Source organism: Drosophila hydei, unplaced genomic scaffold (genome assembly GCF_003285905.1).
Source record: "Drosophila hydei strain 15085-1641.00,03,60 unplaced genomic scaffold, DhydRS2 tig00008137-arrow-arrow-pilon, whole genome shotgun sequence".
NCBI lineage: Eukaryota > Metazoa > Arthropoda > Insecta > Diptera > Drosophilidae > Drosophila > Drosophila hydei.
This window is the reverse complement of record NW_022045845.1, coordinates 876,980-894,072: the sequence shown is the minus strand read 5'-3', so window position 1 is coordinate 894,072 and position 17,093 is coordinate 876,980. Positions and strand designations below refer to the sequence as shown.

Genomic DNA, 17,093 nt, shown 5'->3' with positions numbered 1-17,093 from the left:
AAAATGCTTATAAATGCCACTTTTATGTACAGTTAACAAATGTGGAAATACCAAAGAGTGATATTTCGTTGTCTGAAATTTAGTTTAGTTTAGTTAAGTTTAGTTGACCTTAAATATAAATCCAATTCGATATTTTTCCTGTTTCTTTTTTCACAATTTTGCTTATAATTTTTGTAGCCAAAGGCTTCAATTTATAAAAAAAAACAATCGTCAATAGTTATAACACATTGATTATTAAATAATTTTCTTCTTCTTTTGGAGATCAATTTTAAAGACGCTCGTTATAGTCAAGATTTTGGAAAACAATTCACATAGTTGATGTTTCGTCATTGTTGGATTATGGGAATTGATACAATTACAAATACTATCAAACTATTACAATCGTTTCTTGAGTTTTCGCTCAAGCGTCAAATTCATCTTAACAAAACTTTCTAATTATGTGTCATATTTGATGTGAAGTCGGAGAGCTTATTAATTATTGCTTGCAACATATACATTTATTTGAAAGCCCCTTTCAATGTACATAGAATTAATTCATTTCGACACAGTTGCTAAAAGCGACTACACAGAGCGCAGCCAAATTGAATAACAAACCCGTTTGGGATCAATCAGCATCGACCTATATATCTATATATATGTATATATCTATATAAAGATCGAAACTGCACAGTGCACATACAAAAATTAACTTAAAATTAAAGTTTTAAGCGTAGTTGATGGGTATTTCTTAATTGTAAACCTAACACTTAGCGTGCATGTTCTTTATATACACATTATGTATGAATATAGGAATGACTGCTTAGGCCATTTATTTAAATAATGCGATTAACCAGCGGCATTTTCCGACGATTGTAGGTGGGCGGCTGCTGCTGCTGCAAAACTTGATGCACCTGTTGCACTTTAACTTTCTGGCCATACTGCTGTTCAAGCTCACCGGCAGGACCGATGGCGTAGTTGATATCCAGACGTGCACGTTTAGGCGACCGATAGCCATCATTTGCATTTAGATCGGCCGGGTTGAGCTCAATGATGTTTGCTGTCTGCCCATTGACTATTGCGTGACGCACGGTCTGCTTCTCATTATCGATATCGATCTCATCGTACAGTTCGTCAACCTGTTGTTAGGACAAGTTACAAATTTCAATTAGTAAACTATGCAAACATACAAATTTACAGCAATCTTACCACAATATCGAATTCACCGTTCTTCTGTGAAACGATCAGCTGATGGTCAGTTGGCAGGTGATTGGCAGTTTGATTGCTTGGCTCATACTCATGAAGCACATGCTCCTCTTCATCCTCGCTGTTGGCCCAGCTGAGAATTGAAATCAAATATGTTATGTATATTTGAGGATTGGCATTGCTTTGACTTACTCAACGTTATCATTGTCTTCCTCTTCGACGAGCATCGCATCAATCATGGTGTCATCAAAGTCGTGCTCCTCCAAATCAGAGGACTCCTCAATCTCAGATTGCGAGTCCAACTCCACATCTGAGTCAGCCGATCCGTGCTTCATTTCGCCTCGCTCCAGGGCCTCCAAATGCTCTGGATAGACCATGGCACCGCGTATAGCCCCTGGATCTTTACGCGACCACTTCTGCACCTCCTCATCCATCTTGCAGATCCGTTCTGGATTCATAGCCCAGCGGCAACCTTTTCGTTGATTTCCATTCGTTGCCGGTCGCTCAATTTTCTCGAAGCACTTGTTCAACGACAAATTGTGGCGCACACTGTTCTTCCATCCGCTGGGCGCATTCTCGAAGTAGGGAAAATGCTGGCACAGAAAGCTGTAAATTTCGGACACAGGTAAGGAGCCGGCACGTGAATTCTTCAGTGCCAGCGCAATGAGGCAGGAATATGAGTAGGCCGGCTTTGGAAATGCGCTGCTCATGGCTGCCGGCAACTTAATCTTCTGCTGTAGAGGCTTAACGATGTGGCTGCTATTGCTGTTGCTGATGCTGTTGACATTGGTGTTGATGTTATTACTGTTGCCGTTGTTAAAGCTGGTGTTGCTCAATGGTGCAAATGACAATGGCGAGGATGAAGTCGTGGGCCGTCCAGCTGTTGAGGAAGTAGAGGATGGCGAGCCAATGCTGCTTTGCCCATGCACCTGATGATGTGGCGAATGGGCCGACGAGGCGATACTCTTTGGTGCATTGCCACGCTTTTGAACGCCATTCGCGTGCAGCGTAGTTATATTGTGCAGCGGACTCGCTTCCCGATCACGCTTCAGCACAATGTTGCCATTGGAGGTAATTGGCGCCCCGTTGGGAGACTTCGCAGACGTTTGCTGCTTCAACTTGTTGTAGGTTGCGCTGTTGGCAAACGTCAGGCCACCAATGCCGGGACCCAGCTTAATAGTGTTGGTGGTGATACCACCAGTCGTCAGCAGACTGGTGCTTTTAGTTGTGCCCTTTGCCTCTTCCATGCCGGACGATTGCACCTTGCGCAATTCTGTTCCAAGATCCTTGCGCACAGCATCTACTGCCGATGAGTTACGGCGCTGCAATGCAGCATTCGTTGCCATGGTGGGCGGTGCTGCACCACTACCACCGCTGTTTACGGCTGACGTTGCCGATGAAATGGGCAATGTTGAAATCTGCTTGGGTATATGGGCCATTACCTGCTCCCTGCGCATCGAGCCGGCGCTGACCTTCATCTGTGCCGGGGAGAAAGTCAAATGCGATTTGTGCTGATCACAGGGAGAAGCGGGTGGCGCCTGTCCAGCGCCTGATCCCGATCTGCTCTGCGTTGACGTCGCACCGCGCGACTTTTGCGGGGATCCCGAGCCCAGCAATGAATTCGAGCCTGAATTCGAATTGATCAGCGGCATCACGGAAATGGGGTTGACACAGGCACCAACATCCGCATAGTAATCGGCTGTCGACCAGAAATTAGCGCAAGATCCCATCCACTTCGCTGTGGGCGAAGCGTGCAACGCGCTGCTGGCCAAAAGATTGGCATTGGCGTTATGTGTTGACAATGCGGCACTGCTGCTGCTGTTGTTGCTATTATTAATGGCCGAAATGGCTTCCAGTGCATGATCGAGCGAGGAGGTCAAGTCACTGGAGCTACCGACCACATTTGCGATCTCCGCGCGTATGTCCACATCCAACATATCCTGCATGGAATCGGACACATAGAAGTCCAACGAAGGCCCCGTCGCATCCTGTTGGCAAATATACATTATAAATAGTTAGTAAATTTTTTCAACGTCGTTTCTCAGCGACTCAAGTGTCAACGCGCCGAAATAAAAATGCAGTGTTGCGTAATTCTCAATTTCTTCTGGCATATATTAGGACGTTACAAAACTCGGCAATATTTATTTAATAATTTTAAATATATTTTAACAGATAAATCAAAGCGGAGTAAGGTGACCAAACTCTCTAATTGTTGTGTAACAGTGTTTGAAAACGCTAACCAAAACTACGATCAGCTGTTGCTCTGCTCATAATGTAATTTATTTAATAAGATATTTTATGCAACATTTAAATAATTGTAATAACATTGCATTATGGTTTTTATAGGTCTTCACTTTTCGCATACCTTCCCAGCTAGAAACTTGTTGGCATTTTTAAAAGCAATATAAGAAACTTGCATTCCTGTGTACATTCTTCCATCAGCTTACATATGTACATGTACATACATGTACACCCAAACATATTAACAGATGCATTCATACATCAACATTGTTTCCATATACATGCACATATGCAGATGAATCACAAATAGTATATTATGCCATCAATGTTATCATTATCAGCATTATAGATATCATCATCCTGTATTTGTTATACATATGTACATAGAATACACAAGTAGGTATATACTTTTCCTTTTTTTTATGTGCACCAACAACAAGAACTGACAGGAGCAGTGTCCAAACCAGTTTAGAGTTCCAAGGCAGGCAACGAAAGCAGGCATAGGCTGCATATGGCACACAGCATACCATCGTATTCATACTTACATGCATGTGTATGTATGTGTGTCTGCACACATATGTATATGTATGTGTGTACATATCGGCGCCAATGTCCAGCAACAACAAAAATGAATTACAACACATGCATTTCAGTCACATCCAAACAGACATGTATGTACATACCCATGGATAGCAGCGCCTGAACCTGAACTATGTACCTACGTATGTATGTATGGCTTTGTATGTGTATCAATGTATTCATGCAAGTATGAACCAAAGGCCATCTTAAGCCGGATACCAATAAAATTGAAAGTTTTATGCAAACAGACCCTGTTGCGGCTACTGGACGCGAACCAGACATAAACAAGCCAAGCATTGGTACTGTACATCACAGAAGCATAAATATTGCATATGCTTACAGATGACCGCCAATACTTATTCATCTGTACATAATTAGTTGTGGGTCTAGCTCAAAGAGCAAATCTATAGTGGTTACACTACATAATACAGCTACAAGCTAATTGTATACATATGCATATAAGTAAAAGTATGTACATACATACTTATATTGTGCTGCATAAACATATTTTCATATTTTCTGCATGAGTATCGCAGACAGCGGGCCTGAGCTAAAAACAACCACCGGTGGAAATGTTGCCAAACTAAAATGTTGCAGCAACATTTAACAGCGAATATACGATAAAAGGGGAACAAATATATATGTACATATCCACAGCATACGTAGGTATGTGCGCCTGTTTATATGTATGTATGTAGGTACCGTCCATTGAAAAAACAGAAAAATAAAGGAATAAAGCCGTATATAAACAACTGCCAGCAGCGGCAACATCACGAGCAGGGCGGCAACACAAGCACACATCAATTGCGTGCATGTGTGTGTCTGTGTATTGTGTATATGCACAACAGCAGGCAGCGACGTTGACGACTGTTTCATGTTAAAAGCGAGTGGAAGAGAAACCACACAGAAAAAACTCTGCTACTCTTTATGTTGAAAACATAGAACATCGACCGCACAACAGAGTTCTCTGTTGAGCGCACAAGCAGTACAGTTGGCAACAAAACATTCTGCAAAATGAAACACCAACAGAGTAGCAGAGCTAAAACTGAGCGCTTGTCTGAGTACTTTTTGTGATGTTGCGATAGCTTGAATTCTGCTACGAAAAAGGGTAGTAGGCGCCAGTTTAACAGTAAGCCGGTCGACGTGCCGCACATGTTAAGACCTGCTCATCATGAACGTTTTGTTTTTATTTTTATTTCTTTATGCTTTCAGTATTAGGCGCAACTTTACATTAAGGCGGCACTTTACAAAAAGAGAGGCAAGCGCCTGTTACTTGCTCTTTGGGGTGGGTGGCTGTAGGTGTGTTTGGTTTAGATGGCAATGAGAGCGTGTCCTTGGAAACATTCCAACTCATTGACCCGACCCTGGCGTCTGCTCCTGGTGAAAAAATCGATAGATGAGGCATACACACACATCGACGCATGCCGCATGCCGCATGCTCCACGAATGATGATAAGTTGCATAATTTAGCAGGATACCATAAATTTATACAGGCCTTCCATGTTGGCGGCGCGCGTTCTTTTATCAGTTCCCAAAATGTGATGGGATGCACACAATCACACAGCTCTTGTGTCTGGCGGGTGTCTGGGCAGCTTTAATGCAAAATGAAAGCATGTGTTGAGTGTGAAATCCTTTGCAGCTTGAGAACTACAGATTGGTGTTTTCTTCCCGCTTTCTGTGTCCATAGGACCAGAAACAGTGCGTGCAACAATTGGGGCACAGCAGGTGTTGCACATTGAAAGCGCGGCAGCTGCCTCATCAGCAACAGTCGTTTCGCTGTTTGACTTGTAATGCAACATGGTGCACGAACAGAGTGTACGTACATATATTTATATGAATAGTCATGTAATTATAAGTACATAGATTTATATGCATATATATATATATATATATATATATATATATATATATTTATAGTAATCACAGAGAGAAGTTCTAATATTGTTATAATAATTATGAACTTTATATAAAGTCAGGCCTAATTTGTACTTTTGCATATAAAATGCTCGCTTAATTTTATGAAGTTACATTGCGCAAAAACTAGTTCAATAACGAATAAATAAAAGGTTTTCCTCTGTTTCATTCAAATAAACTTCATTCTATTATTGATATGCATTACTATGGCCTGTGTGTGTGTGCGTGTGCGTGTATTGGTGATCCGATAACCTTTTGTCAAGCAGGCTGACAGACAGAGCAGGCAGATAGACCAGACGGCAGGCAGCTGCAATTTGAGCACTCAGGGGTTGTCCCTGTATTCGTATGGAGCTGCACGCACACATGAGTAAATATATTCGTTCGTCTGTATGTGTTGGTAAATAGCTGTTACTCTGTAAGTTGTGAACTGCACATTTTCAAACGGAAAGGAGACTTCCTGCTTCTAATTGGGTTTACTTATTATTTTTCTTGGCTGGTAACTCATACCACCTGCATAGATGCAGTCCATACATACGCTATAATTGTAAGTTATAGTTCTTTCTATCTCTCTCTCACTCTATATAAAAAAGTGCTTTCCAAAAAATGTGCCGAAATAAAAATGCATCGAACAGGCGATCAAAATTTGCAGCAGGCAAACGAAAAGCAAAAAGGGAAAACTTTTCAAGACTTTTGCAAGAAGCAGCTGCCGCCTTCTACTGACCTTTCAAGCGGCGCAACGTTGGCAGGAAAAACAAACATGCAAAAGGCATACCGGCATACACACATAATTTCATATTACACATTTGTATGATTGTGTGCGTGTATGTATGTAAGCGATTGAGCAGACAGCATGCACAGAGCTCAGTGTCGCACCCTTGGCTCAATTCGTGGCCTAGACAACGGGCATGGGGTGCAGTATTTCCTACACCGCCTTTTAGTTGATTTTTATGTGTGTGCCTGTGTATATATATATATATATATATATATATATATATATATATATATGTATGTGTGTGTGTTATCGGTTATTCCTTTTTGGTACCTTCGCCATCCTTTGCATCTGCTGTGCATCTTTTGTTCACCGCTTTCACCTTAAAATTTTAATGGTTCGACACTCTGGCACACAAATCCAAATCCAAAGCTAAATTCGAATGCAGGACCAGGTAAGCGAAGAAGCAACATGATGCAGTCCACATTACAGCAAACTCATACCTTATCCGCAATTATGAGCGCCTATTTGTAAATTACTTTATGGTCCGGGAAAAGCGATGTTATAAATCAGTTTATAATCGGTATTTGCGATATCTTTTTGGGTAATATGTTAAAAAATTTGAATAAAAATGTTATAGCTGCTGCAGCGCCAAAGGGTTCCCATGGGGGTGGGCGTGTATCAGTGTATGTGTGCGGGCCGTGAGAAAATCTATGCGGCATACAGCTGGGCGCTCATATTCAAGCAACAAACAAACGCGCATAGCCAAACGGCAGCGAGCAGCGACATGTTGCCTCACACGAGTTTGAGTTTGAGTCTGAGTTTTTTTGTCGTTGGTGTAGGGGGTTTCGCATTAGTTTACTCACTCAAACTCAATTTGCCGGCCGGCCCGCACGTTGAACTTTATGTGTGCCTTTACTTTTTTATTTTAATTTCTTTAGAGCGAGAGAAAGCTTTTGATGTGTGACCGTTGAGCGATTTGGCTCTCTTCCCCTCATCACTTGTGGCGTTTGAAAACGGCATGTAAGATAAAAGCGTTTTGCTGTGTTTGCTTTTCTTTGTTTCTCCTCACATACACATAAACACACACACACACACATTAATCACACTTGTAGCTCTCATGCAAGTTTTCTGTGTGTGGGTATGTGCGAATTGGTTCATGTTAAATTTGACTTTAACAGGCGCCCATATTTGAAAGATCTGTGGCGATTATCAAAAACCTTGTAGGAGGTCAGGACTAATATAAGTATTGTCTAATTAATACATATCTTTGTGATTAAATACCTAGGTATATATTTTAATTTAATTTTAAGCATCCCAAATGTTTGCTACGGAAAACAAAAGCAACCGCCAGCTAACGAGGTGAACGTTTGGCCTTCAAAAAGTTTAAAACGCAAAAAAAATTAAAAAAAAAAAAAAAACAGAAGATATAGCTTGAAGCAGCTCGCATAACACAGACAAAACATATTCGCGTTTATGTATGTACATATATACAGCGGATAGATACGTATATTTGCACATGTATTGTTTAGCAATAAATAAAGTTAAATAAATTACGCATGAGTCTTTAGATATCTCAGATAAAGAGAGAAGCAACTTATAATTTTTTGTCGCTTTAAATAAATGAAGGTCATCCAACCGATTCCCCATCTCAAGCTCCAACTCCAACTCAAAGTTCGCAACGAACAACAGCAATAGGAACAGAGAGCGAAGTTTTCGCCGCATTATTTTTGTTTTTGCTGCATACATTTTTAGTACACACAACAGAGCGCTGTTGAGTCAGCATTAACATTGATGATTGCTTTACATAAACTTGGTCTCCACATACGATAAAAAGCTAAGTTATTAACCAGAAAAATGACAGACAAGCATTAAACAGCCACAGCAGCAGCTAAGCTCCAGAGTTGAGGAAGTATATTTAAAAGAATTTCTGTACAATTTAATCTATTTAAACAATCGGCGAGACTGTTCCGGTTATGACCGCTCTTTGGTCCCTCGCACGCCGCCCTAATCAGCACTTCCAATGAGTGTGACTTAAGAGAAAAATGATCGCGATCACACATGTACTTACACATGTGCACATCAATGTGCGAACTGCTACTCGCTGCGGAAAGCTGGCGAATAAAAATTTAAAAAAAAACCGAACGTTAGTGCCGCGAAACTGAACAAGTCGACGAGCACAAAGCAAGCAAAACAAAATCCAACAACAATTCTTCGCTGTGTTTAACAGTGTGAGAGAGGAGAAAACTGTTCTTTTGGCGAGTGCGCAATAGACTGGGCTTGCTGTAGTGGCAAGGGGAATGCAAAAATACTAGGAAAAAATCTTCTGCAGAGAGCCGATGAGAGCAGAGCCGCCGTGTAGACTCCGGCGAATCAAACTTTAACGAATGTTACGAATTTGAAAACAACCGACAAAAGCTCATGTCATTGTATTGGTTAATGTGCTTGTGTGTGTAAGTTACCGGCAAATTTGAATTTGCTAATTTTTATTTGTCGTTGATGCTTTGTTGATTTTCGCTCAGCAAATACACAATATTCAATGTTCGTACGATTGTGCGGGAGCTAATTATATATGTATGAGTGTACTTACTGCATATTTACTGAAGAAACCCTCGTGAATACTGCTTGAATAATCCTCTAATTCGAACATATTGCAACCGTTTTATTTGCAAATTTACTCTTGCATATGCACTTTGTTTTGATCAATTTACTTTTCACTCTTTGCTTAATCCGCTTATTACAAAAACCCGTTACACGACTGGTATAAGAGAACTACCGTTTGTTGGGCCCACACTTTGTATTTTACAATTTATTTTACACTTGCACATTTATTTTTGAAATACTTAAATATTTGTAGATATTATTTCTCATGTTGGTATAATTTCATTTTTGCACCGGTTCATTTTGTAATTAGCATCTCTTTTTAGCAATAATATTTGTATGCACTAGCAAACTCTCGAACCGCAACACGTCCGTCCTGTTCGGCCTTGTTGTTGCTTTTGAGAAAACATGCTGTTTGGTTAAGCCTATCGATATGCTCATATGCACAAGATGAGAAATTTATGTTTTTATTCGATATTTTCACCACTGTGCAAATAAGGATATCGGTATTTTTACTCTCCGTTTGAAATTCAAATGTTTAATCGAATTCAATAATTTCAGTTTTTAAGTATATATTTGCATTTCACACTAGACATTATTACGGCTACCGATGTTGGTATTACTGCTAAATGTTTGAAATTCAAATTTTTAATCAATGTTACTTTATAAAAATATAACTGAAAAATATATACTGAACAAAACTGCGTTCAAAATCGTCAGATATACAAAAGCATATTTTTAAACGTTAAACGTTAAATTTGCCAAGCAAAGGTCAAATGTTTCAAGGTTTCTAACAAAATATAAGAAGAATCTAATTTTAATTTGCAAAATGACAGTACCAAATGAGTAAAATTACAGATTCATACCTAAATAGTTCTGGACTATCGATATAAATGCTTAGACTATCGGTAAAACATTGGAATTAACATCATATATTTAATCCACCTCACACAAATCGTTCGTTCAATGTCCGTTAAATTTAATTTATAGACGCTTGGACATTTATGTCAAACATATATGTATAAAATATATTAATGTCAAGCATATCAAAATAGATACTGATATTTTATAGACCGATGTATGAAATTTATTTATTAAGTATAACATTAAAGAGACAATGTGGTTTACAATTCGCACTGACACAACATTCAAATGTTTGAGTTTAACACTCATTTGCGATACTAATATCGACTCACTTAGGCACTGTTAGTTCTAAGAAAAACAATGAACTGTTCTTTCGCAAAACTGTATGAAATAAACAAGATGAAGTTGTTCAAAATAAATGAATATAGAAATCAAACAAAAGAATTAGCAAATAATGAAATATTCAAAATATGATTCCGATCAATTTTTTTATTTCAGAATATAAGATTTAATTATAAAGAAATGGCAATCAAAAATTATTTATTTATTTATACATTTCAATTAAGATATTTTGGTAATGAAATGCTGATGTATATGTATTTCAAAGAATAGACTTAAATGTTTAATTTTACAATATTAAATGAAAATAAAAAAATGAAATACACGTTTCAACATGTTTTGAATATTTAAGCTTCAATTAAGAAATTTTAATCTATAACAAATAAAAAATATAAAACTTCAATTCGCTTAGTTTACACTGAAACGATATTTCAAATTCAAACATAATTCAATTATAGAACAATTTTTAACTTAAGAACAAAACTGACGAAAGAAATATATAAATCGGATTCCGCGAACCTGCGTTTACAATTAACGAATAACTAATATATATAATATATAATAAGTGCTATTTATTTGGGGCGTCTTCCAAAAATTTCACGCTTAAAGCGCAATGCCGACTCCGTAGCTGGGTTACGAACAGACGACGCTGACGATGAAGACTTCTTTTCAGAAGTTTTCTGTGTGGTTGGTAACTCTTTGAACCCGTGGCGGGGTTTGGGTGATCGTAGAATTTCTTTAAAATACTTTGATGTTGGGGTGCAAGGTTCGACCTGAACGATGCTGGATGATGTCTTGAATGTTTCTATACGCTTTGACCCTTTGTTTGCTCTGACTGTTACGTAACCAGCGCTAGTCTTTATAAGCTTGGGCGATTGGTGATTCTCTTCGTCTGAGCTCTTAACTGGCGACACGTGAACCAATGTGGGCTTCGGATTCTTCTTTGTGGTTAGCTGTTTGGTCTTAGCGGATTTGGTGCTCTCCGTCGGTTGGGGACTTAGTTTCCGTGCCAGCGATTGGGGCTGCAGAAGCCAGAGACAGGAAGTAGAAATGGTGAAGCCATTTAAAACCTACAACTTACCTGATTGCTCGCTACGTCTGGGACAAGCAGATGCATTGCGTGTTTGATTGCCTGTCTGGTGGCTTGCAGCCGTTTCAAATCCTTTTTCATGTTAACTGGCCGAGCTGATTCTGGCTTAGACGGGCCTGTTCCAACCGTAGCGATCATGTCAGAGTTTCCTGCGGATATTGTCTTAGCCACCGGACGATCTCTTTGCTTTCTGCCCGCTGCGATGCGCTGTAAAATATTGACAATTATTTAATTATTTCAATTACGCAATTACCCTTGTTTGAGAGAGTTTACCTGTTTCTTTTGCTCCAGCTTAGCCTGGTTCGCCGCCAGAATCAGCTTGTCACAATATTCCAGATACTCGTCGCGACTCTTTTGATGTACAGTTTTCTCCTTTGTGGCAGGAGTGGGCACCTTATCCTTAATATTTTCAACAATTTCATCTACTTCGTTAACAGTATCCTTGATATTTTCTACATGTTCTTCTATTTCCGGATCCATTGGCTGATCTCGCGATTCGGGCTCCTTCTCCTCCTTAATAACTTTGACGGGTTCATCCAATTCGACGTCACTTTGTGGTAAATTAGCTTCTTCATTTGCTTCTCTCTGCATATTAGCTGATACGCTCGTGTCCAAGCCGTCGACAGTGCCACAAAAGCTCTTTGACAGACGCTTCCGCTTTGTTCGTTGTCGGCTTTCCTCGGCCAGGGTCTCGATGAACGATTGTGATGGATTGACATCGCTGTCCAATTGCTCGCTACGACGCTTTAATTTATGTTTTGGCTCCTTAAGGGTGTTGGCCTGTAGGTCCCCTACGTACAACGTTTGGCGACGGGATTTCTGGAGAGGATTGAACATTTGGCGCAGGTGTGATAAGTCACAGGAGTTCAGTTCAGACAGAAGAACGACCTCTTCTTCTCGCTTCTGGCTTGCATGGAATGTCGAGAATTTGCTGCTTTCAACAGGTTTAGGTGGCTCCTCGCTTACTGGTGATTTCTGTATTGTATGTATGGTTGAATCAGTTAAATCAACCTCCTCATATGATTCAGATACTGATAGTTTGTTCAACGTTTTCGGATCCTCATCCTCATCCTCATCCTTAACCTCTGGTGGCGTTTTAAGCACTACATTCTTTTCATCTATTTCACACGATTCCTCATCAGAATCAAACACTTCGTAAATACTCTTGGTTGTATTTTGATTATCCTTTGGTTCCTCCTCATCATTGGAACTGGAAACAATTTCCTCAACTACTGTCTCTTCTTCTTTATGGATCCTCGACTTTGTTGGCGGCTCTGTTTTGTTCAGTCGATCGCACTTATTTTCATTTGATTGGGAATTCTGGCATGCCGACAAATGCAAACGATTCCTCCTATTTTCGGTCGGCTGCTGATCAGCTGCTTCCTCAATTGTGTCGATGTCATCTTTATCATCCATACGCACTGACTCTTCGTGTGTATTTTTAGTTTCTTCGATGTCGGATGCCTTCTTTTCTTCAACTTTTTCTTGCTTCTTTTCTGTTCCTTCTATAGCGGTATCCCGTTTTTCTTCAACGCCGTCTTGCTCGTCACCATCATCATCGCTGCTTTCATGAACAACAATACGACGTCGTTTTTTTGGTACATCCAAGACATCGGCTTCTTCATCAGAACCGGACGAAAAACACAAAGATTCAATGTTGTTTTCATCATCTTCATTGTCCGATACAACGAACGACAGTTTTTCATCGGTACTATCTTCAGAACGCTCATCAGTTGTGTCCTGACTGCCAACAGATTCGCCATCGTGCGGAACTTCATTTTGCTCGATCTCATCGCGAAGAGAGCTGTCCATTGAGTCGCCAGATTGATAATTATCAACTACCTCTACTTCACTGGCAAAATATTCGCACACAGATTGATCTTGAATTCGATTTTCCTCGTTTTCATCATCTTCTTCATTTTCATCATCTTTATCTTCATGATCTTCAATCTCATCTTCGCTGTCAAGGCATAGAATAGGCTTCTCTGTAGTTATCTCAGCAAGTGGAGCTTTATCTTCCAATTCCGATAGAGGTTTTATCATATCAATTTGTAGAGGTGGCTGATTTAACTCTTTGGATGGAGCTGTCTGACTCTCTGACATCTCAAACTTAGCTAAAGGCGTTGAGCTGTTGCGTCCCTTTAAGGTACCGGACCTTAAAGGCGTTTCGCTCTTATTCTCTGCAACAGTAATAATTTCCGTCACTGGTATTTTAGTGCGTGCTGGTGTTTTGGGAAATTTGGGTTTGATATTCTCAGCTGGTTCACAGCTATTGAAGGCTACAGCTCTCACCTGCGTTGATCCCACTACCCGATTCATTATGCCAGGCGTTAGATCAGGCAAACGAATGTCTTCGGTGACTTCAGCATCGCCAACTCCCGATTTATCATCAACCGAGTCTAGGTCTTTTGGCAGAGTATCAACGGAATTGCGCCTATCAGTGCCTTCAGGAGCATCAATTATCTCAACTTCGTCGTCGATAAGTTTTGTTTTTATGGCGTCAGTGTCTTTATTTTTGACAATAGATAAATTTGGGTCATCAATGACCGTTGGCTTATCCTGCTTGCAACTTAGGATGTCTTTGAGCTTAACTTTAACTTTAGCAGTTGCCAGAGTAGGAGTCATGGGTGACTCCATCGCGGAAGCAGCATTGATTACTTCTTCAGTTGTGCCTATATCAGAGTCCAACGGTTGCAGTGTTTCGATTGGTGAATCTACAATTTCAGCATCTATTTCCAATGATTCTTTTGTTTGTTGTTTCTGTTGTTCTGATGAATTTTGTATATCAGGTTGCATCTGAGTAGTATTTTTCATTGGCGGCGTTTTCGACATGGAACGCGTCACACGCCTTTCATCTGATGGTGTTCTAAGCACTTCAGTAGCAGTTGGCGCACGTCTGGAGTCAGCAACATCAGCAGCTTTAAGCACTTCGTTGCTTACCTTGATTTTGTCATTGTCTGGCTCAGGCTGTGTCTGCGATCCCACCTTTTCGTTAACTTCTTCTCCAATTACATCTTCTGCCAACTCCAACTCTCTGACCACCGATTTTGCCGGGGTGCGCTTAGGCCGTTTAGCAGTTGACAAGGTCAGAGGTGGGCTCGCTGGCTCCGGCGTCTCTCCGCGAGCTACTGACGCACGAGTGCAACGTGTCGGAGTCCTTAAATCGGCAGTTGCTGAGTTTAAGCGCGTTCTACGCATTGGACGCGGAGATGCTACAACAACGATTCCCAGTATTTGATATGCTTGACATAAAATATGAATTGCACTTACCACGTTCGATTGTTGTGTCCACAACTGGAGTCAAGGGACGAATCTCTGTATCCAGGATGGAAAGTCGGCGAGTCCGTGAACGAGTTACTGAAAAGGACAAAAAACCAATGTTATCTGACCTTTATTCATGCATAGATTTCACAGAGACAATGAAACAAAGCACTTTCTCTTCGCGTCTGTTTTTAAATTCAAACGGTTTTCTTATTGAAAAATTTAGAGAAGCAACAAGCTCTAAGCGAAGCATTTTCATTGCCACTTACCACGCGGAGTGCCGCTATTATCTTCATCCATTTTAATGTTTTCTATTCCCTGCTTGTCTACGTTATATTTAGCCCAACAATTAAGCTTTGAATGGAGATTTATAATTGCGAAATCCAATCGACGAAGCGGACGACGCCAATCTTAGAAATGAAATAACCAAGCACTGAGAAGCGAGCACCGCCAAAATGACATGTGCCTGTATGCGTGACTTTTTAACAATATACAACACTGCTCACAACGTTGCACAAAACATCGATTGAAATGTTTGGCGCCAATTATTAATATTCCACTATGATTTAAATGTGCTTATATTCGGTTTAAGTTGAACTCTTAATTTTTGATAAATGCGAAATTGAGTGGCCTACTTATATTCATAAAATTTAACAATCAACAATAGTTAAATATCCACCAGCTTAAAAATATTGCAAATTATTTAAACATATGATTCACCATACTTCAAAACTGCCTGACCGGCCTAATTAATTTTTACAAAAATGTTCTTAATAGTTATGGAAGTTTTAATTGTTATATAGTTCCTAATTGTTAGTATAAGTTGATTTTAAGCAGATAAAAATAAAAGTTTAGTTTCAATGTTTGAATTAATTTTACTATTTTATAAGCTAGATATTAAAAGTTTTGATACATTCACTAAATTGCATAGTATTTTATTTCAAGCTAGTCTCCGAAATACATTGCAAACATAACAAATCTGTTAGGTGTAGAAGACACTATAACAACCCCCCTCCAAATAAAAATATATATATATATATATATATATGGCCTTAAAATAATAATGACAGTAAAATCCACCTTGATTTATTTAAAATATTTAAGTTCGACCATGTGATCTTTTATTGCTTTTTACGCATATTAAATCATGTTCTGCTTAGCAAACTCAGGATTAAATTGGCTATTATACTTTTGTACTATTCGTGGCGTTGGAGCTGGTGTGATTACTGCATTAGCTGGTATGGCAGATACCTTAGGCGCGAATAACTGTTCCTGGCGAAGTCGCTCCCGCTCTTCACGCAATAGCCTTTCTTTCCGCAACCTGTTTAATTTATCGCGCTTAGCGTCTTCTACCAGCTCATTTGTTTTCTCAGACTTGCTCCTCTTATGCTTGTGCTTCTTGTGCTTTTTATCATGCTTCCTCTTTTTTCTGTCCTTTTCATTTGCTCTCTGCCGCTTGGATTCAGGCGAACGTTCTGTTACATTCAATGAAACAGCTGGCGAGGGTGACCGTTTTTGTCTTTTGGTTGCTGTTTGAACAGGAGGCTGCTTTTCTTTCGGAATCAACGCATTTATCAATGTAAGCGGATCTTGTGATATTTTGGTTTTCAGTTGGGTTTCAGTAGGATTTTCAGATCGATTAGGAGCCAATTCATACCAGCTACGCACCTTAAGAGCCTCGTTTGTGTCCTGGCCTAAATAGGTGAGGTACCCGATTTGTTTTTCATACTTTTCCTGTTCTTCCTTCTTCTCCTTTTCCAAATCTTTATTCGTTTTCTTTACATGACTTTTATAGTCTGCAAATAGATCTACTGCAGATGTACTACTAGAAGTTTGTATTGCTGTCTCTTCCAATGTAATTCCACTACTTTCTTGCGTTGAGGTTCCTTTTATCACACTTTCAGGTAAGCCTGATTGACGCCTTAGGTAGTTGATACGCGCTTCGCTTTCCTTAATGAGTTAGATTAATAGCGATATGTAGTTGACTTTTTGGGCCATACATTAATAATCTAATAATACTTACGGCCAATTTCAATTTGTCCAGCCGTTTCTTTTCGTCTTCCTGAGCGGCAGCTTCATCGCGACGAACCCGGGCAATATTATCTTTAGTGCGTACATGCCAGCTAAAAATTCAATTAGAATTATTAATAAACAATCAAATTAAATGAAATCCATTTTACCGTTTCTTGGGTAAGATATTCATCCTACTGCATTAGCATTAGCTGAAAACAAATGTGGCAATGTAAACAAAACGCGTTTGGTTGTGAATGGCAAAAACAGTGCTGTGTAACGAATCGATATGAATGAAGCACA

At 39.7% G+C, this 17,093-nt stretch overlaps 3 protein-coding genes across 3 annotated transcripts; all 3 read right to left on the bottom strand.

Annotated features, from left to right (window-relative positions):
- Positions 1 to 271: 271 nt before the first annotated feature.
- LOC111601798 (uncharacterized serine-rich protein C215.13) lies at positions 272 to 9,653 on the bottom strand. The gene is made up of 4 exons (XM_023318575.2): positions 9,216 to 9,653; positions 1,375 to 3,170; positions 1,186 to 1,315; positions 272 to 1,115 (listed from the first exon to the last, which is right to left on the bottom strand). The coding sequence occupies exons 1-4, from the start codon at positions 9,273 to 9,275 to the stop codon at positions 813 to 815; spliced, it is 2,289 nt and encodes a 762-aa protein (XP_023174343.2). The 5' UTR covers positions 9,276 to 9,653; the 3' UTR covers positions 272 to 812.
- A 1,274-nt stretch (positions 9,654 to 10,927) lies between these two features.
- LOC111601787 (protein slender lobes) lies at positions 10,928 to 15,344 on the bottom strand. The gene is made up of 5 exons (XM_023318554.2): positions 15,050 to 15,344; positions 14,790 to 14,876; positions 11,793 to 14,731; positions 11,511 to 11,726; positions 10,928 to 11,451 (listed from the first exon to the last, which is right to left on the bottom strand). Exons 1-5 carry the CDS (start codon positions 15,078 to 15,080, stop codon positions 11,002 to 11,004), a joined length of 3,723 nt encoding a protein of 1,240 aa, XP_023174322.2. The 5' UTR covers positions 15,081 to 15,344; the 3' UTR covers positions 10,928 to 11,001.
- Positions 15,345 to 15,884: 540 nt separating this feature from the next.
- On the bottom strand, positions 15,885 to 17,092 carry LOC111601792 (leukocyte receptor cluster member 1 homolog). The gene is made up of 3 exons (XM_023318563.2): positions 16,961 to 17,092; positions 16,804 to 16,903; positions 15,885 to 16,730 (listed from the first exon to the last, which is right to left on the bottom strand). Exons 1-3 carry the CDS (start codon positions 16,981 to 16,983, stop codon positions 15,921 to 15,923), a joined length of 933 nt encoding a protein of 310 aa, XP_023174331.1. The 5' UTR covers positions 16,984 to 17,092; the 3' UTR covers positions 15,885 to 15,920.
- Between the last annotated feature and the right edge of the window lies 1 nt (position 17,093).